Genomic DNA, 27,667 nt, shown 5'->3' with positions numbered 1-27,667 from the left:
GGCATCCATCATCGGATCGGTTAAAAATAGCTTAACCCTCTCCGTGCGAAACGACGAGTGTACGGTTTGAGAAAACTTGGTAAATCAATTTACGTCAAACAGTACGCGGTGTTACGTATTTGGCTCGTTCGCAACTTGATTGTGTAAATTCGAATACCGAACGAATTATCCCCGTTTCCCAAACTGTCTGCTGTAATTCGTTTCGCCGGTTTGACTGGTAGTCAAGGGGTTCGATTCGCGGTTTGCCAGAAGAGAAATTAGTAACGTTACCCTAACGAAAGATTGGGATACAAAATTTACATTTTATCTACTTTATAATTACTTCGAAGGAACTGTAATTTCAACATGGTTATTTCCTCAACAATCACCGTTCTAATAACATTACCAACTTCAACACGCTTTTTCACCACACAAAAAAAGTCTTTACACATCTCGGGGGTTGCTAATAAAAAATTGACTCCGCCATGTAAAATGGGAGATAAAAACCACGGAGTCTGAAAAGATTCTGAACGAGTCTAAGCATCGTCTGGGTTAGAGTACAGGTTGAAGCTAGGATCAACATTCGGGGATCGATCCGCAGGCACCGGGAAACTTCTGGAGCATCGCATCGCATCGCATCGCATCGTCGCGTCTTCGTTCCCTGGAACTGCGGGTGTCCTTGGCGGGGGGCAGCGATCTCCCCAGCTCGGCGGCCGCCCACCAGACGGTCGACGAGACCCAGAGACCACCGCTCTTGCCCCTTCCGAACCGATCCCTGCAGCGCGCCTCAGGGGCTGTCGGTATTATATTACCTGACCGTAGAGTCACGGGGTCGCAACTCCACTTTCGGGCTGTTTATCGCCGTGCGTTTTCCGCCCTTCGAATTCAGTCGGAATCGATCAGCGATAACGGACCGAATCAATTCCCCCCCTATTTCGGGGGGGAGGGCCTTGAACGATGACGGATTTCCAGGCTTTCGATGCGCAACCGTGGCTTCTCGATCGGCAGATCCGTGCGAACGGAGAATCGGACTTCGGCCATTTTTATTCCTCGCCCCGACGTATACCTGCACTGCCTCGGCTTGCATTAGTCTAAGATCCCGGGTCCTCGGTTCCTCTGCAACCCGTATTAGTCGTGGTTCTTGGTAAAAAAAAGAATGAGAGAGAGAGAGAGAGAGAGAGAGATAGAGAGTGAGACGGAGAACCGATTCCTCACTTTGCTGGTCCCGCGTCGTAGAGTGAGGTCGGTAAGTTGCGGGCAGATGTGTTGGTGAATTTTGTCTTAAGCTTGCTCTGACTTGTCGTATACTTTATACTGTATGTGTGTATCTGTAATTATATTGCAGTTCAAGTCTTCGCGGACAGGTAGGAACGATGGAATAGCAGAGGAACGTGGAACAGGAGAGTAACGTCGGAATAGGACGGGAATGTGGAACACGAGGGGAACGATCGAATACGACGGAAATGTGGAACAGGAGAAGGACGATGAAACGGGGTAAGATAAAGAAAAGTAAAAAAAATGTCATATCATTACGTGATTTATATTATAGAACATAAAATTAATTTTTGTGTTGTTCACCGAGTATCAAAAAAGAGCGAAAAAATCAACGTGCTGGAATAGAAGTTTCAGAAAACTCGACGAATCTTGATGCGCGTCTGATATAAATAAGCGTTATTATTATATCTTGAATCTTGAGACAAGCTCAACGGTTCGTTGGTTGAACTTTCATGAATGCGATATAATAATAACAATAATAATAATAATACTGCAATGGCGTAGAAGAGATAAACCGCAGAGAGCCTCGCTGTGGGAGCTGAAATTTCCCAGGTGGCTGTCTAATGTGCACCTATTACATCGTTTTACTCGTGAAAAAAATAAATTGTCCCTGTAGAATTTAAGTATAACCCCGAGAATATCGGCGGTGCAGATACTTTGCACTTTGTGTGTTACAGTTCAGTTCGGAAAGCCGTTTCATTCACAGTCAGTTGTGTACAACAGGCGGCATATAACGCCGCAGAAAACGCGTTATCGTTGTCTCAGAGTGGAGGAAGAAGCAAACTCTCCCCGCAACCATTTCTTTTTTTTTTTTCTTTTTTTTCTTTTTTTTTTTGCGCCTCGAATTTTCGGGCAGCCGAGCAACCGGCTGCAGATTGGGATTCTCTCTCGTTATCGGCTTATCGGTCAAACGCCTTACACACCCTGAAAGGTTCTTTGGCCTTCGTCTGCAGGCATGTTCGTTGCTTTTTTTTTTGTCTCTTTTTGTCTACTTCTCGTTCTTATATATTTCGTTCGGCTGATGCTAAAGAAATTTACCAACTTATCGTCTATAGTCGGAAAAGTTCGACACCCGTGACGTAGAGTTAAGGATCTATCGGGTGTAGTGTGTACAGTTCGATCAAAAAGTGTCAAAACCAACAGTTGGCAAATAGAGGTTCAGACTCGGTTACTGAGCTAAGTTTTATCAAAAAACTATCCTTTTCGTACGGAGGAAAATCGATAATCATGAATCTTGGTAAAATTAGTTCAGCAATTAGTAATCTGAACTTTTTAACAGTCAAAGTCGCATGAATCGGTCAATTTTAGTGAATAATAAGCTCATCTAATTGATCGTATATGAATTGTACTGACGTGGATCTTTTACACGTGAATATGTTCTGAAATAATAAATTAGGTTATTTCAGTTATTATAGTTAAGGAGCGTGTTCATAATTTAGGTTCAGCTGAATTGTAGATCATGTATTCGCATACAATATTCGCATACAGTTTTCTTTTTATTAAAACTAGATAGAATTCTACGACTTCTCAAAATTAGTCGATAACTGCACGTTTTCAATGCAAATCGGTTGGTTTATTTTTTGTTCCTGTATGCCGACGAGTCGTTGTTTTGACCAAATTCAACTTCATCAACCTCGGCTGCACTTGTTCAGTCTTCATTTCGTAATACATCAGTTTGAACATTGTTTTGACCGGATTGTTACCCTGAGATATTTTTAACCGTCCCGATTTCTGCTTATTCAATCGAGATACAGCAATGAATTGAAATAAATTCGGGATGTGCATAAAAGTAGGTAGACTGCAAAATATTTTCGTTACGACAGCAGTTTAGAGTTTCGCGAATTAACAATCGGTTATAACTACGGAAGAGACGACGAAAAAGTTTGAAAAATAAAAAAATAAAAAAAATAAAAAATTCGACAAGGCCTGTGTATAAACCAAAACCGTTTACAAGAAGGATCGAATTTCGTTCCTCCTTGATCTGTCGGATCGTTTCGATTTCCAGAAGTTGACCGGCGGTCGGTTATCTTACACATACATTCGCACGTATCTGGGACCTAGAAATAACGTCTGTCTTTCCCTCTGTGTGCGTGCGTGCGTGTGTGTGTGTGTGTGTGTGCCTTATAGGAATGGGCATGCAGCGTTTAGGTGACGCAGCGAGCTGCGGAAACCGGTAATAATTTATCGTCGCTCGGCCGTAACGCGCTGTAAACTTTAGTTCTATAACTTTACGGCTTCTTTAGCGTCGCCGAAAATTGCGTAAGATTATTCTAGCGGCGTACGCTGCACTCCCTACTTGTTACATGTATTATGTACATACATACCGTACGATTATTATACACATATATAATAATCGCGCTACCGCGCAATCGTCGTGCCGATGACTGACTAATTTCTCTAACTAATAATCTCATACGCACGTTTTTTCCATCCGCTGTTTGGTCTTGCGACTCACACGTACGTGATAAATTTTTCGTTTTTCTCGCCTACGCTCGTGATCCATGTCCTGGATACCCGCCTAACAGGAATCGAAATAGAAATAAAAAATGAAAATGTATTTAGGTATTATAATTCCGATGCATTCTCTTTCACCGGACAAATTCATACAATCTTAGAATTTAAACATGGCATCTCATTTTTTTTTTATCAATTAGAATATCGAGTTCAATGTGTTCAATAATTTTTCCATTTAGTTGGTGATTTTACTGGGACTGAATGTTTCAGTATACTTTAATGGAAACGCTAAGAGACTATTGTTATGAAACTAATTTCCAGATTTTTTTTTTTTTTTGCTTTTTCCTTAGATCGAACAAAAAATAGATTCGATGGTCGTCTACGTTACGCATTAAACGCAAACGACGATGTGTCGTAGAGATTGCACCGAATCGCCCAAGCTGCGTGGGTTCAAAGAGGCAGTTCAAGATGCGCAGCACCTTAAATGAAATTTATTAATTTACTAGCGACAAGATAATGGATTCAGTGCGGAGTCGAGGCTCTAGATAGGGGCTAACAAGGCTGAAGCGGTAATAATAGATCGGAAATAAAGAAGTGCAGTGGCGCTGGCTCTCGCTGCATGGTTCAGAGATTAAAAGGACGTGTGCAAGTGCGACGTGAATATAGTCGATTGATCTATGCGCCGCGATCGTACAGCAGGATCTAGTTCAGGGTAGATATTTGGATGAATGTTATCGGAGAGAAGAGAGTGGAAGTTTCGACTTGGCGAAGCTGCAGCGGCAATTGAGCCGCGGAACAAATACTTGTATGCATACACGTAAATAAAGTTTAATTGACTGGAAATAAAACGAAGAGTAGAAAAATAAATGTCGGATTCCGATCCGGTCGTTATAAATAAAAATCGCTTACACCGCCCGACACTATCAGGAACGATTAGATCGGCTGCGCGATAATGCCTCAATGATTCCTGTGGGGCAGACGTCTATCCATTTCGACCTGAATCACTCCTTCTCCAGCTGCTGCAATCTTCAGTCAAAACATATTTTTCATTAGGGAAATTCGCCTTATCAGCTCCCATTACGGGATCTGATAATTCGCTCACTCTCCTCGTCTCTCCCTATCTTTTTCCTTCTACGTCCTCTAATCTCTCGTCTCTTATAATATTATCGCCTTCATGGAAGTTGTATTTTTTTACTTTTTATCTTTTTAACTGCACTCAATCAACGCTTGCATTATCGTTCATAGCAGTGAAAAAAAAGAAAAAAAAATCGCACGGTCAAGGATGCAGAGGTCGTGGACAGTCTGGTCAAAAATATGTCGAGCAATAAAAGTTATCGAAATGTGACGGTTCAGGTCAGTAAAGTCGTGGGAAATGCCATTATCTCAAGTCTAGGGAAAATGGAAGGCACTATGAAGTGCAGGAAATGAAAAGAAACAGTTTTCAGTAACTTTAGATGAATTTATTTAACACGCTGCATCAGAAGAAAAAAAAAAAAATAGCAACTTTAATCTCAACCGAAATCTACAACTTACAGTTACTAATATGATATTTGACATTTATTAATTTTTATCACCGTGCGCGTGCAGATTACACGTTTTATTGCTGCATCGAATATGACCCGAATAATCTGTGTACATATTAAAAATTTGTCATCGAGAGAGAGAGAGAGAGGGAACAACCGATGCCCCAGCTGATCCATTTTATCTGCATGTTTATATACTGGTACATAATTGTCGATTGATTAAACGCTGATTGCTTCTCCAAGTGATTTACAAAAATGACACTTTCGATCTCTCTCATTATTTGCGCAATGAAACGCAACACCGGGAAGTTAGAGGTTCAAGCGTTCCCCACTGACAACCCACCAAGCGTTACATTACCTCTCGGTATTCAATAAAACCTGCGTAACTTCCGGCCATCGGTGCTCTAGAATCATCCGCAGTCCCGTACGCAGGTAGCGCGAAAAGTTAGGGGGAGTCCGTCGCCCTGCATTACCGACGGATGGTAAGGCAGGCCGATCGAGAAGCCGTTCGCCGGCGCAGAAATCGCACCGAAGTCGGAGATGAAGCGGCGCTGCCGCAGCTCGATCCCGACTCGCCCGAGGGTCGCGTTGGAAACACCGATTAAAGAATATTGACCCGAAATACAAGTGTGCCGTCCTCCGCGCCCCGTTTGCCGCGTCAGCCTCTCGGCTCTGTAGTGTTTTCATCGCTCGCTCTCTTGCCTCGCGATTAGCATGCAGTCACGGTTCGCTTAATTAATGTCTCGGCAGAGCTGCTCTCCTCGCCGCTACGAGAAGAGTTGATTCTTACGTACCGAAGGGGCAATTAACGGGTGTAACCGATACTTTTTTCCTCCTCTATACGCGTCAATTTTGTTTCAGATTTTTTATTCGCAACCTCATATTTTCACAAATTTTGCCATTCTTTTTGCGTACCTTAATTAATTCGTTCTCTCCTTCGGCTCGCTTTCCGACGCCACGACCTATCCGCCTCTCGGATCGATATTTTCATATTCCTCGTTATCATCGGATGCAGCGTTTTTTTGCGGCTTGCGATCAGCAATCCTCGTCTTCCCCATCTTTCAATTCCGTTTATATTTTCCGCCGAATTTTCTCTATTCCCTTACCATTTTTATCATCCCTCGTTATATTCGTACAGCACTTCGAAGAAACATAACTTTCGACAACGAGAAATCGAGGCTTTTTCTTCTAGTATCTGTACGACTGGTATCCAATGACATCGTAGTCAGCGATCGTTACACATACTCGATGAAATTTATACAATCAGGATTATTTCCCGATATTACAATACGCGCATTGTCCAGGTATACCTATCATGCGGGGGAGCAGCTCTTGCTACGACTTGTGCATAACTGCAGGCTGCAGCTGTATGCGCACACATGCAAGATGTATGTACTTGCGTCTATATAATGCAAACCGGTTTTCACTCTGGGACGTTTTCTTGTCGTTCTAAATACGCGTGCACCGGTTATAATAGTACGCATATAGCAACAGATTTGACTCAACGATCGATAATACTTATCGCAAAACTGGTTCGTCCGATCGTGTAAAATATATCAACGCGTAATACCACGCTGAGTTTCTTATGCGATGTTTTTCTTTTCGTTTAGAAATTTTTTTACACGTTTCGAGGACCAACTGTTTTATTTTATATTATTTATTTATTTCAAACGAGAATTTTATTTTACCGATCGATATAAAAATCGATCATAAGTTAATATACGTAAGTTAACCTCGTATTTTCGTCATATACCTAAGCCGGGGCTTAAAACTTCTCGAATGGTACTGAAATTTGCAGAACGAAGCATTGCGATCTTTTTGCAGACGGAAACAAGTAACGAACCTATGTTGCCTAATTAACTAGCACGATAAAACTACTATCGCAAACTTGTGATACCAAACTTAGTCGGGGCTCTGATTATAAGTTTCACACATGCTAGAAGATTGAGAGATTGAATGATTTAAAAATAGAAATGTGCACGTTGGAATTGGCCACACTGGATGGGATTCCTACTATTTCAATTTGAAAGATGTTTCACATCCACGTTTCTTGTCACCATGTTTGCTTGCAGGCTAAATTTCATTCGCGATAAAACTCGCATTCGCCTTACTCGAATGATCGAGTTTCTTGGGCAACATTGTAAAGCGTTTAGTTCGACTAGAAAACATTTCACTGTACGACGTATATGACATACATGTGGTCGCGTTGCACAATTTGACGCAAGAACATCTGTAAAGTTCCAGTTCAGTGTTGTGAAAAAATTCACGACTGTCGGTACAGAATTATATGGAAAAAGTAGCATTGACAAGAACCTGATCAGCGGATAACGCAGAGGGTTTGAAAATTTGTAATTCACTATCATCGTCGTATGACAAATGTGATTGTTATTATTGTCGTCAATGTCGCCATTTTCGATTCTCTTTTCCTTCATCCGTGTAACGCTATTATAATTACCGGGGAGAAAGTCAGAAGAGGTTCGTTTGTTGAAAAGCAGCCCGCGGCCCGGCAGCGTAAATCACTTGGATTTCGCGTCAGTTTGAATTAACCGCGCTTGCGTCTGACGAAGGTGACGTGCAGGCGATGCGATGGCGAGGCGGGGTGCACGGGATAATTCATCAAAGCGCATCTCTCTCGCCCATCACCTTGTCCCGTCTCTCAGGCACGCGTATATTTTTAAAAAGGATCGCTTATACCATGTATTATATAGAAACGCACACATGCTCCTATGTGCAGACTGCACGTGTGTAACGTGTATGTATACCTATGTATACCGACCGATGCAGCCCGCTGCAGCGCACTCCGCGAGAAATTTGTCGTTGCGCCAAAAACCCGAAAGTGAACGTCCTTAGATCCCTAAAAATAACGGGAACGATTGCTTTTCTCACTTTCGGTATATACATACCACGCTATATGTATATACCATACACCATATACGTATGTACTTACAGGCAGCGTGTATATTCGTTTTCGTATCATGTGCTGATGCTGGTGCAACGGCTGAATCTTATTTGCCTCTTTATTTCTCTCTCTACCTTCCATCCTGAAGACGTTTTCTTTATTCGGTATGTTCGTTTTAATTTTATTTTCCGGCAATTTTTAACGACTGTCCTGCAAAACGAATCAAGGCTAATGTATTTTCCTGTTCAAATTTTGCAAAATGACGCGTGTTGATAATATTTACACGTGATGGAAAAATCGTAATTATAACAGAAAGTTTTTGGAAAGCTCCCACCAATCTAGAGCCGTTTCGGCATTGCGTCGGTTTGTCGATCAGTGACGTTGTGAAGAATCTCGTGTTTGAACTTGATTAAAATTATTCCATGACTTGGATGCCGATGAAATGGAAAGTGAAATCGCTCTTGAAATCGGTAAGCAATTCGCAGAATAGTTAGCAGTTCCCGTGCAGGCTTGCGATTTTCCACGTCATTCAAAGGTGACACTACTAGTGGTTAATAAGAAGAAATAACAGTATAAACTGCTGCAATAGCTGGTTAGACTCTTGATAGAACGTTCCGGAACCTGGGTACATAAGAAAAAGGATCCAGGAAAGTGACGCCGTGACTCCATGTTTGTTTCCAAGTATAAAGTCAGGGACTGATGATTCATTTACTTTTTACTGATACCGAATGGTGAAAAATTTTGTTCATTTGCGGGCTGCTGCCTCGGTCAGAGATGCATGAATTCTTACCCGGGAAACGAATTTGACACGAGATTCGTAAAATCTAGATGTCATACCGGGGCTTTTCAACCTGTCTTACACCTGTCTAGGTATTTTCCGCTATCAACACCTTGGCGACTCGCCCGTTCGTCTTTTCACTCAGGACCTTGTGACTGAATCGTACTGCAAATATATATATATATATATATATATATATATATACATATATAATTGCACATAGTTTCAAGTCCCAGACATCACATAATAAAATTTCAAGCTAGAGCTTCGCAAGAAAAAATTCTCGGAAAAGCTCTGTTGCCCTCTGCGTGCAGACTTCATTGAAAGTTCGCAAGAAATAAACACTCTGCCGGCTTCATATATTCCCATTTCGCTCAGACGGGTTGAAAAAAAATATGACGAATCGCACGGGGCTTATTTCTTTTCCCTTTACTCTCGAAATCTGGCGCGCTTGACGTTCGCCTAAAAATACAGGGATGAATGCACGATTGGTACAGCGGGTATAAGCTATGTCGCATTATAAGTCTTCGTCGTCGCCGAGTCACAATCAGTACCTCCGTTCGCATATGGGTTTATACTGCAGTCTCCGCGACCCGGACCCACGTGGGTCACTTCTCAGCTCGGCGAGTGCATTGTGCAACGCAAAACGCACCGCGCCTTGCGAAAGTGCAGGAGCTTGTACGTTATCGGTTATGGTGTATAAAAATGAACGAGTATGTGCAGATGGCGCGAAACGGGCTGATTGCGCAGCTCAGCTTGCGATTCCAGCGCCATCTTTCCACCTCGGATCTTCGTGCAGCTCTCATTTGATACTCAACGAGAAAACAAGACCGGTATCGGTGTTCTCGCGTGATGAAACTGTGACGAATTTTGGTAAACTGGTCAGTTTTCATCCTAGCCTCGTTAATGACCTCTTCATTAACGTGGCGCCATCCGATCCGAACGGCATGCGACTGCAGTCAGCCGAGGACAAAGTTGGTCGAGAATCACGAGGTAAACGCGTAAAGGCATGGGCATCGGGTCGTCGACATTAAGATCTTAGAAAAGACACGACGGTGAATCATCGGAAGTGGTAAAACTGAAGAATTCGATTGACCCTGAGACGGTGCGGCGGCGGTGGCGGCTGCACGACGCGATGCGATGCGACGCGATGCGACGCGTTGCGATGCGGCGCACCACTCTCGACTCCGTTTGAAATTCAAATTGGGCAATTAAAAGATTTCCTCGCGCCTCGTCCACCAGTTGGGTACGTACCACTCGTACTTCTGCTTAATGTTCTTGTTATTCATTTTTGCTGCCTAGTTTCTCTTCTTCTGTTCTTACCCCATGCTATACACACGTATCATATATTTGGCCATAATGAAGGAAACAAATAAGCGTTAAAACAATCTTGTAGCGGATGGGTGAAGGTAAGATACATTGACAGATTCATAGTGAGGTAAAAATAAATAATTAGGTACGTAAAAATTAAAGATTTCAGTTACTGATTTATCACGTTTGTAAGCTGTGTTTGTATTTACTAATGCTCATCAGTGATGGTGGCACTAATTTCAGAACGGTCACGTAGGCTCGAACGAGTATTTTCAAAATCGAAATTGGACAAAATTATATTACTAATACTGTATCAAATAATATTACAAGTCTGAAGAATCTTCAACCAATATATCAACAATCATATGGCGCTAAGTAAAGGACAGGAGTAAAAACTTGACCGTGTAAATGGTGTGAGTAATAGTACTTTCTCCACCTCAGAGTAAAGTCAGAAATTCACAAACGTCGCGGTAATAGCGATAGTCCAATGCCTGAAATTTTAAAAATCGATAGAAACAGGAAAAGAAGAAGCAAAGAGAAGACTATCCAAGAATCGACATGCTCAAACACCAATTTCGATGATTCTCAAAGGCTGCATGAACTTTCCAAAGTCAGTTTGCCAGAAGATTGTGTGTCAACAGTTCGAATTTCGCTGTCGTTTCTCATTTCCATAACTGATGCTGTTGTTGATCCCTTCGGTCCGAAGCTGGAAGTAATATCGAGCTCCACATGTATATTTAGGTACCCTTTTTGTATATGAGAAGTAAAGACTGAATCCAGGACTTTGAGTGTTCGACAACTATGAGGACTACTTATCGAGTACCTACGCAGCGATTGCGAGCTTGGATGATAGTGGCAACATCCATGCGTTGCGCCGAGAGTGGTATCTAATCAAGGTGTGGGTGTCTCGTTGCAATATACCGGTAAGCCGGTCGTGTGGCTGGCTGAGAATCGAAAGACAATTCAACCTCCGCTACCCATACACTCAGCCACGTGTCTTACCTATCTCACCTATGCCATGGCATTGCATTGCATTGCATTGCATGGCGGGCCAACTAGTTTCGCGTGGAAAAATGGAGGCTCTTAGTCACTGCTGCTGCCGCTGCTGCAGCTTGCGACACCCTCCTGTATGCAAGAAGGCGTCCTGCATGAGCGAGCCCAAGTCCGGACTTCGACGGCGTGACCCACTTTATACCGAGAACTAGTCTCTCGCCGCGGATTCCTCTTAACAGAAATAAGCGCTTACGTATTTATTTACCGTGATATTTTACACGTGTACGTTATACCCATCGTCAGTTCGGCACCTTTTTCAAAAATACTACCGTTGTGAAAGAACCGTGTAGTTTGAAAGCTCAACCTAATCACTCGATGAGTGCCGTGTCTTCTTCTCGGACCAAAGATTGTACGGGTACCTGTAAGTGCTTCTGACCTCGTCAGCCGGCACAAGTGATAACCATGATGCCAACCGTTCTCTTCGTGCTTTCTGTTAATGACACCTGATCGTGTCCAACTAATCGCACCTACTTGTTTATCTCTTAGTTACAACGCATTTAAATTTCGTCTTTAAATCAAACAGTCGTCCCAATGCATGACAGGTTTGTGTTTAAACGTTTGCGAAGAGCGCGGACGCTTCGCTGTGAATAAATCGAAGAGTAATTGGAGCGGATTGACCTCTTGGCACGTTAGCAAGCCGGGGGTCAAGTCGGTATAAAACGGACAAGTTCATGGCGCCGATTTGATCACCGTGACCCGTGTGGCCGCGAACGAGTCTAACGCCGTTGGCCCAGCTCGAGTGCATCTCTGCAGTCTACTGCAATCCACGTCTCCTCTCGCCCTTGCTCATAACAGCTCGTATCAATGGTCTCACTTTATAGACGATGATGTTTGTCGGTGTGCGTGCACTGATGCACGAGGCATTGGCCAACCTTTGTAGGTCATTTTCGTCACGATTCCGTATCTATTTGAAAAATGGCAAGGAGCATGGGATGTTTTCGGGAAGTTTAGTTCAGCGGATTTTCTATTTTGAAGGCATTATGCAACAGCGGTGGAAGACTTTTCGCATAATGATCGGCTCGGTGTAGGAAAACGTTTTCAAGATCGAATGCGCTCTCCTCCGCCTGAGCGCAGCGCATCTATCTCGCACAAGTATGTAGATCTTTGGCGGCATGACCCGTAGCGCTGATTCCAGCTTCGACGCTCTCTTGCGCATGTTATACTCTTGCGATTACTAATCAGGCATCGAGGAAGAGAGACACTCTTACGTATAAATAACTCAGTGGTACGACAGCGTCGACCTGGCCTCCAATAACGGAGCGCCTGTTCCATCTTACTATTAATGCCTGCGGCTCCGGGAGATCAGCCACTTCCGGGGCTGCGATCTAGGCGGCTCTTGGGATACTCCGAGGACCGTCACCTTCCCAGGCTTGGCTACTGGCTTCCGACGGTGAAATTGGCGCACCTGCGACTGGTGAGCAGCCTTAGTTAACTTGGTGTATTTAAGAAATTAATCTTCTCGATGATATCTCATAAAAATCTACCCCTTAGTTTGTATATAAAATGGAAAATATAATATTTATCCGCGAAAAAAAACCTTCGATCAAGGACTGGGAAACATATTCACAAAGCTTGTGTAAAAATTTGAAACTGATCGGTTCAGCCGTTTCCGATAAATCTTGCTCACCGACTTTGAAAACGCAGTTTCGAGAAAAACGCGTTCAAAGTTTCAGAAGCACTTTCAACCACTTGGGGGACGTCTTTGCAAATGTGCGAATAACTTCGAGAATATTTGTCGGATCGACATGAAATTTTTTGTGCATATACTTGAATATATGTACATTCCGAAAATGAAATCAAACAAAATCGATTTTCGAAAAATCCTGACTACGTATTACCCCTTAAAAACGCGCATTGGGCAGATTTTTAATTACGAGTTTACCAACTCGTGCAGGAATTTTGCACGGTGTAAAAATCAGTATCACTTTGCACAAGAATCTGAACGCGCGCATTAAAATTCTACACGTACATTCACAGGGAAATGGGATATGTAAGAGCTTCGCTACGAAGAAACGGCAATTAGTCTATGAATTAATAGCACACTCTCGACGAAGCGAATCTCACGGCGTGTATGCGCGCCCGCGGTGGAATATGCGGATTGAAATTAAAATGCAAATTGAAATGGAAAGTGAAACGAAGAATTCCGCGCCGTTTCGTGGGCGTCTCTCACGTTCGCGCATCTCGCTCTCTCTCTCTCTTTCTCTCTCTTTCTTTCTCTCTCGCTCTGTCTTTCTCTCTTTTTCTCTTTTCATTCCTACCGCGCGAAGGGGTCAGCCAGGTGGGTAGCTGCACTCTCGCAATCGTTGAAAGATCAGATTATCACTTCATTTGTTCCTCAATTATTACCTTGTTGACAGTTTCTTAAATTGAAAACTCTAGCCATGACCGATGACTCGATCAAAACCAGAAAGAAATGAAACTAATGATGATCTCACACTTCCATTTATACTGCTATTCATATCGATTTCCGGAGTTATCAATAAACAGTTATACCCAAACGATTCTCGACTATCGTCGTATATCGGTTACGATGGAAATAATAGAGCGCTTCTTATGTGTCCGAACACAAACGACTACCGTGCGATGCTGACGCTGCAAAAGCAGGGATCGGGTAACGAGCTCAAGGCTTCTTCGACGATCATAAAAACCATTAAAAAATTTTACAACGCCACGCGTCTCGTTTATTCTTTTACTGGCAAACCGTTATCAGTCGCGTTGTTCAGTGTGTGTATAATAACAATCTTAATGGCCTCTGGTTATACGTTAAGAACTGCTCCTGCAATATTACAAAGGCATTTTGGACCTAACGGGTCGGTATTGTTCGCATGCTTTTTTCCTTCTTTGGAATTGTCAAGCTTGGAAAAACTGTTCTCTTCACCAAACGGTCCATCTGACAATCTATGGTTCATTACACGCACAACAGCAACATATTCCGTACTGCGAAAAAATTGGCAGATTGAGCGTTCGATTGCGGTTGCGCAAGCTCTGTCGTAATTTCATTCAGGCTCGCCAGGTCAAGCTTTAGGTCATCTCGGTATAATGAACAGAATTTTTCCGCACGCCCGAAGCAACAATGCATCAGCTTTTTCCGCACAAGCAGATTCCTCGGGGAGAAGGGAATAGACGCGGGTAAATAGGCGAAGCGCAAAAAGGGGGGATGATGAGCACGGATTGCGGTAGCCGGTACATGATACGCAATGTATGCCGGGTGTTTTTTAATGCTGGCATAATAAAACGCGAGCCCGAGAAAGGAAGGATGAGTTTCTTGCATCTATCGATTTGGGACAAAACCCAGGACCGGCATAACCGGCTCATTAGGCGTCAACAATGGCGTAACAAATCATCGAGATTAGCATCTTCATCTGAGCGACTAGCTCCTGGACCTCGCGGGCTGACCGACCGCCTGCCGCATACCGACTCGGCTCGACTCACGATCAGCCGCCCGAGTAATGCGTTTATAATTATTTTAAACCGCGTTTTTTCGTCCTATACACGACGCTCAGGCCACGTACCTGGCGTCCCGTTGGTTCCTCGGCCATTTCCCGAGCTCCCAGCCTCGCAATCAGCTGAAGGAAAAATTCCCTCCACCGCAGGCTTATCTCCAGGTAAACACACGTTGCTGCTGCAGTTAGGTATCGTTCACGATTAGATATGGGGTGGCTAATACCGTGTTTTCTATTTTCAGCCTCGAATGTTATTTTCGAATCGACCGGTCGCGCCGTGGAAACATTACGTTGTCTACCGCTTAGGCTAATTCTGCATTCATATTATCTGACTAAGTGATCAGGCGTTTTTTCTTCTTCTGTACTCCGCAGTGTTTTTCGCAAACTTTTAATAACCGTTCACTGAACTTGCGTAGACAGCCACAATGTACCTACCTGCACCTCGTCACTATGCGTATGTACTCATTTTCGCTTGCCAACTGACATTCAAAATTTCGTAGGGTTAGAAAAAAGCATTGGCAAAAAGTGATCTTTTAGCACGGGTCAAGTGCCAGTGTCCTCGAACCTCATCGAGACCTGTCGAAGAGAGGGAGGAACGAGAGGAGGAGAAAAGAATGAAATGAAGTTCGATCGCCATATGTCAACGAGAGTCTTTTGAACGAAAATAATACGCAGAGCGCAAAACTTGCGCCGATGATTTATCTGCAGTACGCAGAACTGCGAAAAGAAATAAAATCCGTAGTTGTTGACTAATATCCTGTATATGTAGAGGTATTTATTACAGCGTCGTTACATGATTGGATGGTTTATTGAAGGTACGAAGAGAAGTGTCCGATGGTCTCTACTCCCGCCTGAGAGAGAAGGCGATAAGGAAGCGACGGGTGGAATTGAAAGGTATGGCAGCTGTTATGTTAATTAATCGCCGACTAATTGACGATTAGGAGCTTTGAGGAGTAGATTAGTGCGTTGGGACGATTAAAAGGGGGAGACGATCTCATGTTTCGTAGTAAGGATCGACGGACAGGCGTAGACGAAGAGACGAGAAATTTTCTCCGGCGACGATGCCTCTGGTTTTGGGGTACGGAATCTGGCAAAAACTCGTTGATTGGAATCTAGACGGGACCAGTAGGAGGTGAACTCAGCGTTCGTCCCTTTGGTTTCCAGGTATAGGATGCGAGGCGAGGTGCCACGCGGCTGCGCAGTTTGGTACAACGGTCCCGGCGGCATCGGCATCACCAGCAGGTCGGTTTTCTTTGAGGTTTTCTGCCGGTCCCTGACAACACCCGAATCGCTTTGATACCGCGACTCGGTTGAACACGACAAGGAGAAAGAGAGAGAGAGAGAGAGCAAAGGAAAAGAGACACTCGCCGGTCGACCGACCACGCCGGTATCCGTGGCCTTGCTAATAAATTATCCAATATTTATTGGTCATGCGTTTCGACTTTCGATTCCTCCGATCGGTCATCTGCAGCTCTTCGTGATCGTAACCAACGGACCGCGTAGTGCGATATCATATACTTCCAGCTATGTGTCACACCGCATGTGTACAATTTATATAGCTACTCGTATAAATATGTATGCATAAACATTGTATATCTTCTGGCGTGGGCAGCCTGGGTATCATCGGTGCACAAGGTAGACTTTGGAGTTTGAATGTCCCGACATTCGTTACGATTTATCGTGGAAACGTGCAACGGTTCTTATACACATTTTACCCACTGATCACGTTTCGTTCAGCCAGAGCTTCCTTTCGCGTTTGTCCTCTTATTCGCCTACCATTTCTAATCTCACGATCGCTCCGCTGCTTCTGCATATCTATCAGAAGAGATGGGAAATGAAAGAGAACTCCCGAGTCAAAAGGGTAAATTGAAATCACCGCTGGACGCGAGTTCCTTGAATTTCTTGTTCACCGAACTTGAACTTGAATCTAAACATGCGAACTAGCATAAACGTATTCATTCCAGCGAACTCATCTCAGTGACTTTTTTGAACGTCTTGCCAATCAGTTGAGTATAATTCGGTTCTACTTAATAACCGAAACCCAAGTCTTACGGAGTGAGCGTCAAGTTACAGTAACAATTGACGAAAGCACGACCCTGCAGTTTCATCCACGAACGATAATTCTTTTCAAACGCAGTCAAACGTCGTCGCTAGTCTCTGAAGGGGCCACAGTAGTAAAACTGAATGCATGAGACCTTTTCATCAGAGGAGGACAGCGAACACGCGTTTAGATCTGGTCCGTTGGTCCTTGCAGCATCTAGGGGAGACACGGCAGGGATGTCACACGGTCGTATAACTTGGTATAGTTCGTCGATGAGGATGCGAAGGGCTCAGAGGGTGAGGGGAAACGGGACAAGGATTTACCTGGGCGAGAATGGAAGAGGGGGGGATTATCGTCAAGGATCGGTTCCTCGGGTCCTGGACTCCGCTTCGGGTGCCTCGGGTCGGGTTCTGGAGTTTTGCGGTCGGCCCCAGTGGGCGGAATCCCGGGCGTCCGCGATTTCCATCGGATATGCTGGAGTCCTCGTATTCGGACCACGTCCCGATCTGGCGCGGCGTTCCTCGTTCAGATCACCGATCGAGATCGTCAGCCGATTTTTCTAACGATCATCTCGTGCTCACCGGCCAACGACGCCAAAGTAGATACTACTCGATCTAGTATCTGATTTGTAGCCCTGGTACTGCCTACTCGGTACCGTGCCTGTGGGTAATTCGGATTTCTGTAATAATAAGCTTCTTGTTGATGAGGGAAAGCAGCCGGTACGAAGGGTAAAGAAGGAACAGAAAACTTGTAAAACTCGAATCATCGCATCTTGACTTCGCGATAGCATTTTTGAATTGTGACAAAAGGGCAGAAGGTTTGTAATACAAACCTATTTTGGAGTGAAGCGTCAGTTCATTACGTCTGGCTTGTATTGAGCTCACCTGAATTATTTTTTTCACATAATTAAAGTCCTGAATAAGAACATGGTGTCAGCCGATTTGGAGATATTCCATATGGATTCAAAATGATATTTGATCGATAGCAATCGAATATACGGTACAGTTTTTTCATTTACAAAAAAGACAGAATAGTGTTAGGTACGTCTCAAAAGTAGCTGATAACTGAACTTTTTGCGTGCAAAATCTGTTAGAATTGTCTCATTCTGCATGTACTGACGACACTTCTTTGACCTAATTCAACTGGATGATTTTTAGTTTCACTTGTTAATTTATTATTTCGTCGTTGTTTTGGTGGGACATTGATTTTAGTGGACTGTAAATCGGATATACGCTTAAGACGTGACCAAAAAAGTGTCTGCAATGTATTTTTTAAAATATTTGTTATAAACAAAAACATCAAATACAAAATTCCAAGTGTCCGTACTGTCAATTTTTGCGACTCCTCCGGCTTCCTTATATCGTTATTTCTGATGCTCGATAGGATTTTTCGGAAACGAATTTTTCCTTCTGCTTGCAGGTTTCCGGCTTCAAAAGTTGGGCCTCTTGGGACTCGGTGGGACCGATTTCCCACGCTGACGGAGGTACCAGCCTCGCCTGGTAGGAACCCCGAGCCTTCCGCGTGCGACCTCTGCGTCTGCGTGTAATAATCGGCGCGTTTAGTACCGTTAACTTCGGGCCTGGTCTCGAAATGATGGAAACTTCAATCTGCTAGACGCTCGAAGCGGAGCAGGCCGCCTCGACACACGTATATCTACGTACCTAAAGCTAATTGCTGGATAAAGAACGAACCGCTAAACGCGGTCACTTCCCTGAGAAACTGCAGTTACCACTCTACATCTACGCCGCACCCGCCAGCCGCCTAACCCGCTCGCACATCAGCTGATGATGCACAGTTATCGCGGAAAATTAATGAAACCATTATCCTACCTGCCATTATGTAACCCGCAGAGACGCTGTGATGATGACTGAAACATTATTGTACGTGCCGGCCTTTCGTGATTTCATACGCAAGACCAGAAGCTCAGGAGAAAACATTTTCAAACATTACTTGACCGTGCAATGGATCGGGAACTTTGCTTATGTAGAGTTTAGGGCTATTGGTATCATAATTAAGAACTTGGATGTGTGTCAAACTTGTACCTTATATGTTACCATTAATAAAATGGAAGGATATTTCAACATTGGGTTATACTCATATCGTGACTGACTTTGTGATGCAATTACGAAAAATAAACAATAAGATGTTTAATAACAGGAAGCAGATGAACTGAACTATTAACTTTGATTACTCTGAGCCCTCATTTTGTAACTACATGACCCAAATTGGTGATTTAATTACGATTTCAAGCTAGGCTTGGATTGTTTAAGATGATATTCAATATATTGCCCAATTCAAATGGAGTACTAAGAAAGAAATATAGTTCAGCGTGACAGATCGTGAAAATTGGGCCGAAAAAATCCGAAGGGATCACCCTTCTTTTTTTGGATCGTGGACTTTTCCTCTTAGAATCGATCCAAATGGCCAATTTGAGACTAATTGCTGAGGAGATACGAAGAAAATTTTTCGTTTTTGGGCTGTAACTTTGACCCGCTGTTCAAAGCGACTCCAAACTATGCGTAATCGATTCCTGACGCTAAATTACGTCGATTTTTTGTACCAAGACACTAATCATATCATTACTTAAAATCGGCAAATTTTCGACTGAAAAAATTCAACGGGGTTAGCCTTGCTGTTCCTACGATTCTTAAGCCAGAAACTGTTTGTCTTGAAATCAATTCAAATTTGCATCTCTTAACTTGATGGCACAAGTTTTCTGTACCTCATCCTACTGTGTAAAATGAAATAAGTATATACGATAATTGTAAAACAATTCAGTCGTAGACTCACCTTCTGCGTTGCATTCTAATCAAGAGGCTACCTTTCAGTTATTGACCATCTGTTATCGTGTCCTTTCGTCTTCCTCTCGCTAGGGGTCCTTTCCGAGGCTTCACAGCCGGTAGTTCTAACGGGCAAGTCAATATTCAAACGTTTCCACTTCGTCGCCCCGGCGCCCCGGGTCTTCTGTAGCCAGGGGTACCTCGTCGTATCTCGGAAATTATCTTCAGCCCCAATGGGTGATACGTGACGGAAGAGGCAGTCGCTCTTCGAGGCCGACTCGATGCTCTGCATAATATACGAGAGCTGGAACGTTGACTTGCGAGGAAAGAATACTGAAACGCACATACCGTTTAGTTCTGACTTACGTTCTGCGTTACTCGATGTTTCATTTATACAGTGATGTAAAAATAAAGATAACTCAAAACGATAATGATGCTACGAACATCATCATCATTCCAAGGCCGCCAGTTATACTAAATTGAAAATTCCTTCAGAATTCGTCACGCGTTTTATCTAGAACTATACATCATTTTTTAACGAAAAATCATCCTCAAGATTGCGAGCTTATGTATCCCTTAATAGCGATTTTAGTTATTCACTGTGTGAAGCGGGTAATGAAACCACGGAAGACATCGCAGTTCAGGACTTGTCTTCCAGATCTTCCATTTATGTTGAACAACAAGCAATGGTGTTGTCTTTTTTTGATATCCTTCGTCGATTGCTGAGTGCGAAGGGCTACCACGAGACCGTCAGCAGGTTGTTGGTACCAGTATAGGTAACGGGGCGTGTAGAGTGAGTGTCGTTTTTGATGACGGGCAGGCACATTTGGACGATCCCTGAATCATCTGCCACGATAATAACCGGTGAAGCGTCATGCAGATACGAAAAGGGGGCCGCTTGTCTGGGGTCCGGAAAAATGAAGAGATACATTCGTCCAGAGTTGGATCGGACCAATCCCGATTCACTCGCGGAGGGCCGAGGAGTAGGACTCGGAGAATACGGCGTACCTTCGCCGGGGATGAGGACCGAGACCTTCTCTGGGGGGGCAGCCGGCCGGACAACGTCACAACAATACAATCTCTTTAGCGACGACACAATAAATCAAAATAAACCCGTCCCGTCGGGGCCGGAGAGAAAACAGGTTGGCTACACCGCGGGAGGCTGCCATCCGCTCTTCCACATCGGCTCTGTGCCAACACGCATGACACACACATAATGACAACCAGCCGTACCTGGTTGCCTCGTGAACCCAAGACCAGTCCTTCCCGATCCCACCGAGCCCTTTAATCTCAGCTCGCTCGAGTTGTACGATCTACCGGGTGTCCCGACGATGCCACACTGCCAAGGACCAGGTCTGGTGTGGTGCACTGCGGCTGAAAGCGTCCATGGATCGATGTTCTCCCAAACGGCGGTCGGGGGAAATGGACCACGTGGTTTATGGTCCGGTACCATGGTCGTCGATTCGTTTTCAGGCAATTTAGCCGAGACACCCGGTGCGTCGTTTCCCGGGGAATATGAGACAGTAGAGCTGTGGACACGCGCCCGCGCTTCTTTAAAGAAATGGTCTCCACTCTTGTGGAGTCTGGTCATCGTAAACTCGACGCCAACAACGCGGATGGAGGATTATATCGACCGATTATGATCAATATAACAGTTGATTGAATCAGGATTATCCTTCCAGAGATGCGTCGTAGCCCGATGAGACTTACAGCGTTTACGAAACGATTTTAGTGTGGTCAACAACTCGAAACATGACTAAACGATTCAATATCTGATCAACGTGGTGCAGGAAATGGTTAAAATATCATCTAAAGTTTTTCTGATTTCGGTTGACTTTCACTGTGTGGCAAGATGATTGGATCAGCATTGGACTCCATTGGGAAGATGACCGTATTTTGAAGAATTAGTATAACCACTGTCATACCACATTCTTATAAGTTATTACACAGATTTGTATTTGGAAGGTGGATTAGAACCCTCTCAGATCATGACTGGGTTGAATAAACGCGAAGCGCTCCGTTGATCGCTCGGTGAGAAGGGTACTAAAGTTAAAGTGGAGCGTTGGATTCAACCAAGTGAACCGAGTACCGAGTAGAAGACGCGGTGTTTCTGACCTTGCGGGACCGACGCCCTCTCATCGTCATCGTCAAAAAGTGATTTCCGTTAGTTCAAGTTGTTAGAACAATAACTTTAATTAGCCGGATTTAATTCGCCCCGAACTCGCTCGTCTGGGTTCACCTCCATAGGAGTGGAGAAGAGCGGCGAGGAGAGGAGTCGGGGAGTGCGAGTGTGACGGACTCCGAGCAATCCGGCCGACGGCTGCGTGCGGGGGCCTCGGGTCGCCCCGGGTTCGGCGCTCGAACGGTGAACTCGGATGAACCATCCCGACTGTACCGCGTCTGTACGGCTCGGTGCGCTTTGGTGTGCACCAGGCTACGTTCTCTCACAAGCGCGGCGCGCCGACGCGTGTTGGTAAACTTGAGCGCACGTACGGACGCGTGTTGGTTCCCGGCGTCGTCGTTCCAGGCGGCGGGTGGCGGGTCGACGCCGGGTCAATGTCGCCAGAGTAATTACCTTGCTCTTTCTCCCTCCCCCTTGCCCCTCGGCCTATCCCCTCTCCGTCCTTCCTCCGGCCGCGCTGCACTCTCGCTCTCTCCGGTGTTCGCTCTCATTGCTTGTTATTCTCCCACTCTATTTTTCTCCCTCCCGTTCCCGCTCTCTCCCGATGCTGCGGCTCCGCCGCCGCAACAGCGTATATACGATTCGCCGCGTAAAGCGATCGTAAACTGTTGTTGCTGCAGCCTCCGAGAGACCCGAGTGGGGCCCGCATTTACAACGTCTTCGTAAATTCACTTTTTCTATTCGATCATTTTACCAGAGCTGCACCAACGACAGCTAGCAACGAGGCGAAAAACTTTACATTTATTTTTTTAGTTCTATCTTGTTCTCGCTCTCGCGTCGCGAGAGTTGATTTTACGCTATGCCGTTTATATCATGGGTGTGATTCTTGCCTCGCAGGTCTTGTAGGTGCAATGACCACTTTTGTGTGAATTAAAAGTCCCGCCACAGATATCGACGATACGATTGCTGGCCAACAACCGGATCAGCTCGGTCGGTCGGTAACCCGGCGCAAGATTGAACTTATGCATACACATGTGTACGTACGAGTATTCACCTGGCTTCTTTACTTTATTTTGATTTTCAACCTTTCGGATTGAATGATTCTCAAAGCAGATTAGGAAACAAAGAGCCGAGGATGGAGTCGTAATATAATTAATATTTTTTGAATCACATTATTGTGTGGTAATATAGTTTAGTTTAATATTCTGAACGTATTAAATAGATGTAAAATTGAGATAGGATGACTGAGAGGTGTTTGGTGGATTGTGTAGGTAATAATAAATATTGCTGACAGTTCAAATTTGTTTGATTGTATTTAACCTTTATTGATCCATATCCCATATAGTAATAATTGTTAGAAATATACGTATATTATATATGTACGTATGTGTAATATAATATGCTATCTCTGCTCGATGTACGAGTAGCAGGATTAATAAACATTGAGTATACATCGTATGCCAAGTTGAATATGTAAATAATACATTAATGCTGAAGTTGCATTCACCGAGAGGTTGAAGTTAATAACGTTATTTTTTTATTTGTTACAATAATTTTTAACGAACTAATATTGCAAAATCTGAGTATGTTTTGTTTTGTCACGGTTTACTGAATTTCAAACAGTTCCAAAATATCCGAAATAACGATTTTTTCTCGGTATGAATCGTTACGGTAACGTTGCTAACTTCAACGTGATCATTCACCGAGGTATCCTTCGACGCGATATTAATAACAGCAGCTGTATTCTCCAAACGGAAACATGCCTCCTTCCTTGAGCATCAGATTAACCGAGTACATCTATGAATATAAGAGTAGTATATGCAATAGCTCGCAGTTCCGATCACGTAACAATATATCCAGCCATTGCTGGAAAGGCCCTTAGCCTTTGGTACAACCGAACGATTCCTATTCCGTACGGTATCTTGATTCCCCGAAGTCTTCGGTATTCTTCTGATGACCGTGGTTACGGCGATGCCCGTGATGACCTCCGTTCTTATCGCCTTTGCGATCGCGTGGTGGTTCGTTCGAATCCTCGTGACGACCGTATGGCGGATGCTGCCCTGGGGAAAGACGATGTCTTGGCCTTGGTGGTCCGTGATGGCCATGGTGACCTTGATGGCCACTGTTTTCATGATGGCCATGATGACTGTGACGGCGATGACGACGAGCTGGTGGTGGTGGATGATGCCGTACTCCATGGTGATCACGGCGATGAGGGGAAGAAGGCGGAGGAAAAGGATGAGCTGGCCCATTGTGAATATGACGATCATGATGCCGAGAAGGGGAAGGTGGAAGAGGAGGATGGCCTTTCCCATGGTGATCGTGGTGATCATGATGACCGGGAGAAGGTGGAGGACCAGCTGATCCATGGTGATCATGTTGACTAGGTGGAGGTGGGGGTGGGGGTGGGGAACAGCCTTTCTCATGATGGCCATGGTGATCATGATGACTGGGAGGAGGTGGAGGATGAGCCGGTCCGTGGTGATCATGAATACTGGGTGGAGGTGGAGGTGGAGGATGGCCTTTCCCATGATGACCATGGTGATCATGATGACTGGGAGGAGGCGGAGGATGAGCTGCTCCATGGTGATCATGATGACTAGGTGGAGGTGGGAATGGATGATGGCCTTTCCCATGATGACCATGGTGATCATGATGTCCGGGAGGAGGAGGAGGAGGAGGAGGAGGAGGATGAGCTGGTCCATGATGATCACGGTGACCAGGAGGAGGTGGGGGTGGAGGATGGCCTGAACCATGGTACCCATAGTGTGGAAAAGGAGGTGGTGGAGGTGGAGGATGATGATGTGGTCCATGATGATGGTAGAAATGCGGTGGAGGAGGTGGAGGTGGGGGTGGGGGTCCGTGGAACCCATGGTGACCCGAGGGTGGAGGTGGCGGATGACCCGGTGGTCCAAAATGTCTGTGATGAGGTGATGGAGGTGGTTCATGACGATGGTAGTGATGCGGTGGGGGAGGTGGAGCGGGCGGCCCGTAGAATCCGTGGTGACCGGGAGGTGGAGGTGGCGGACCGGGTGGTCCAAAGTGTCCGTAATGAGACGATAGAGATGGTCCATAGTGACCGTAGTGATGAGGAGGGGGAGGAGGTCCATGGAATCCGTGATGAACCGGCGGCGGAGGTGGCGGATGTCCGTGATGAGGTGGAGGAGGTGGATGTCCCGGTGGAGGGAAATGTTCCGGAGGTGGATGGCCACTCGGTGCTCTAGGAAGTTCTCTGCACTCGGCGTACTCCTCGTCATAACAGAACGACGACGACGACGAGCACGAGGACGAGCTAGCGTCATCGTCATCTGCAGCTTCCTGCCGCCATGCCGAGTGTGGCCCGTGTTGTTCCTGACGAAGAGGTTCGTCGCAATTTTCTGCAGACTCTACGGGATCTGGGGGGTGTGGTGAAGTTTCCAGACTTGGAATGTTCCCGTCCGGAAGTCTCGAGGCGTGAAAAGACCGGTCACAGGTCACGTTAAAGCCAGAGAAAGAGTCGGATTGATTGCCTTCTCGCTGTTGGGCTTCATCTGCTTGGTGGTACGACTTCTTTGCCCAGTTCTCAGCTGGTACGCCCTCCGGCGCAGGCTGCTCAATGCGCGGTGCAACGACCATCACCATCTCGACGATGTCGAACGGGACGTGGAACGAGTGTGATGTCTCGATAATCACTCTGCAGTGGTTCACGTGCGAGAGGGAAGCGTGTGATATCACTTGAAGAATGCCAAAAAGTACTGAGCAAAGCCTGTAATGAGACGAATGTAAGACACTTCTTCACCTGCATCACGTACGCGTAATTTAGGTGCTTATTGAGTTGCTTGCCTTTTGTAGCGGGATATTGAACTTGGATTATATTCGAGGTTAGGTTAAAGAACGACACAATGCTATCATGATCGAGCGACGAATTGAAACTGCTGTGGATAACACAAGTCGATTCGTTAATCTTATCTTTACAAGTCTCGATAACGTACAACGAATGAACTGTCAGCATGTAGTTATAAGCGGGTAATGAATAAATCCTGATTTTTTTACGCATATACATTAATTTTGAAAACAATTCGGAACGTTTTTTCTCTTTTTCTCTCCATTACACTTAAAGTCATCCTTCAGCTCATTTATATTCGACTCTTCTTTGCGAGTGTCTGAAAGCAACGTATAAAATCACCGGCACGTGAAAACACGACTTCGTAACGGATCAGAGAGTTAAATATGGACGGACAAAAAATCTCTTACACGCCTCGCTTCTTGTTCTACTCGTAGGCTCGGAGGACCGAATCACACAAGATTCCCGCCGTCTCGTTGCCTTTCAACACTATTGTCGATCGAAGTCTTTCATTATTTTCATATAATAAAACAATAATTACTACATTCCGTATAAAAGTAACGACCGAAGATAGAATGGTGTACAGTATAAATAGTTTATTTTTATAAACTTTGTGACATATCATATTATACAATTACAGTGTTCAGAATAATCAATATTCATAACAACAATAATAGTGACAACAGTAGTAATAACAATGTAACAATATTAACAATGAGATGTGATGCAAAGAGATCGGTAAAATGAAAATCGAGCCACTAATCTAGTTCTTCGGATCCCCTAATCGATATAAGTAGTAGATCGTATCCCGACACCTTAGGCCATCTGAGACGGACACGAGCCTTTGCCTTCACTCTAGAAATACAAATACAGTTTAGAAGATTCTCAAAACAGAAAGAGTAAGAAAAAGAGTTTAACTAGCGATCAAATTCGTTAGGGGGGTTAGCGGACAGTTTTAAGTTAGCTGAGTTAGAATTACCAGTTAGTATGACTAGAAATGGGGTGGGTGATGATGATGGGGTGGTCCATGAGGTGGTGGTGGGGGACCATGATGCGGCGGAGGAGGGCCATGGTGAGGCGGCGGTGGGCCGTAGTGAGGCGGTGGTGGACCATGGTGTGGTGGTGGCGGTGGTCCATGTGGGTGATGCGGGGGCCCATGGTGAGGTGGACCCGGGGGTGGTGGGCCGTGCGGTGGGTGGTGGGGATACATGCTGGAAAATAGCCACCCTTGCCGTGAATTTAGTAAATGGATGAAAATGAGGAAGCTGTTTTTCTGCAGCGGAATCGCTCAACCCCTGATGTGCGTTGTTTCAGGTACAGTTGGATACAATATCTCGCAAAAGGCAGAGCAATGCAATATCACAGTTGTAATTCAGCGCTTGTACTTACCTTCGCCAGTTGACTGAATGACGGTTCACGTAGCACTGCTCATCACCGAGAAGCACTCGGCTCTTATACTCCCGGCATATCTAATCACGGTTTCAGAGTGTGGTTTATGCCTCGCTCCTCATTGGCTAAACTCATCGTTGGTTCCGCGAATCGTTTGAAAATTCCCCTGAGTTATCGGTCTATTTCTGGGCATGCGTCAGCGCGTCGAAGCCCCCTGGACATGTTTCGACTCGTCCGATGAGTCATTTCCCGTGATGCGCAATTGCTCTGGTACTGTTTCGTAACACGGTGCAATTTTTCGCCGATGAACGGGTTTAAGTAACAACAATTACCAGGCTAATCCCAAGCTTGTTAAATATTCGCGAAAACAACTTTGCATGCATCGACATTTTGCTGAAGCAATTTTGCCATTCCCGTCTACACAAGTCTGGATAGCAACGAATACTAACTGTTTATTATTTGCTTACAATCAGTCATATTTTTAATACTTACACATTTTCAAGTTTACGCTTCATTGTTTTGCGCTATTTATCCTTAGACATTTCTCCGCGGATTTAATGCGTTTTCACCAGTGGTTAATTCGGCGTTGGCGTTTTTTTATCACTTCACAGTGTTGACGCCCTGCGATTCGGCGGAATGAAAAGAGGCAAACAAATCAGCGTCACGCGGTCTGAGTCAGTCAAAAACCAGGTGGGTCTCGGAAGTGCCAATCTTTGGACAGGCGTTCAACAATACGACGAAACGCTGACTGGAAGCGCGGAAGTCGCGAATTCGTCAAGTAATCGATATGGGAACGT

At 44.8% G+C, this 27,667-nt stretch overlaps 1 protein-coding gene and 1 long non-coding RNA gene across 6 annotated transcripts in view; one reads left to right on the top strand and one right to left on the bottom strand.

Moving 5' to 3' along the window:
- Nucleotides 1-18,767, top strand: part of LOC124224963 (uncharacterized) — a 40,511-nt gene extending 21,744 nt beyond the window's left edge. Inside the window, exons 2-3 of the long non-coding RNA XR_006884962.2 lie at nt 1,325-1,473; nt 18,176-18,767. This is a non-coding gene — a long non-coding RNA (uncharacterized lncRNA). The remainder of the gene's footprint in view (nt 1-1,324; nt 1,474-18,175) is intronic.
- A 4,186-nt stretch (nt 18,768-22,953) lies between these two features.
- On the bottom strand, nt 22,954-27,620 carry LOC124215530 (uncharacterized). Of its 5 annotated transcripts, none has more exons than XM_046619037.2 (3): nt 27,363-27,541; nt 26,871-27,297; nt 22,954-25,403 (listed from the first exon to the last, which is right to left on the bottom strand). In XM_046619037.2, exon 3 carries the CDS (start codon nt 25,277-25,279, stop codon nt 23,564-23,566), a length of 1,716 nt encoding a protein of 571 aa, XP_046474993.1. In that variant the 5' UTR covers nt 25,280-25,403; nt 26,871-27,297; nt 27,363-27,541; the 3' UTR covers nt 22,954-23,563. The 5 variants fall into 5 exon arrangements, 3 of the variants coding, with proteins under 3 accessions (XP_046474993.1, XP_046474983.1, XP_068990621.1); XR_006882385.2 differs by lacking the exon at nt 22,954-25,403 and adding an exon at nt 26,511-26,708 and having other exon boundaries at nt 27,363-27,620; XR_006882384.2 differs by lacking the exon at nt 22,954-25,403 and adding an exon at nt 26,511-26,692 and having other exon boundaries at nt 27,363-27,377.
- Nucleotides 27,621-27,667: the final 47 nt, after the last annotated feature.

This window comes from Neodiprion pinetum, chromosome 1, assembly GCF_021155775.2.
Source record: "Neodiprion pinetum isolate iyNeoPine1 chromosome 1, iyNeoPine1.2, whole genome shotgun sequence".
In the NCBI taxonomy this organism is placed as follows: Eukaryota; Metazoa; Arthropoda; class Insecta; order Hymenoptera; family Diprionidae; genus Neodiprion; species Neodiprion pinetum.
This window is presented reverse-complemented; position numbering and strand designations above follow the sequence as displayed.

Excerpts from the sequence above, each read along its gene's own strand:
- LOC124215530 (XM_046619027.2), bottom strand. The coding sequence starts at position 27,385 with ATGAAGCGTAAACTTGAAAATGT. Across the intron at positions 25,404-27,362 it reads AAGCGTAAACTTGAAAATGT|GCTTTGCTCAGTACTTTTTG; the intron begins GTAAGTATTAAA and ends GTCTCATTACAG.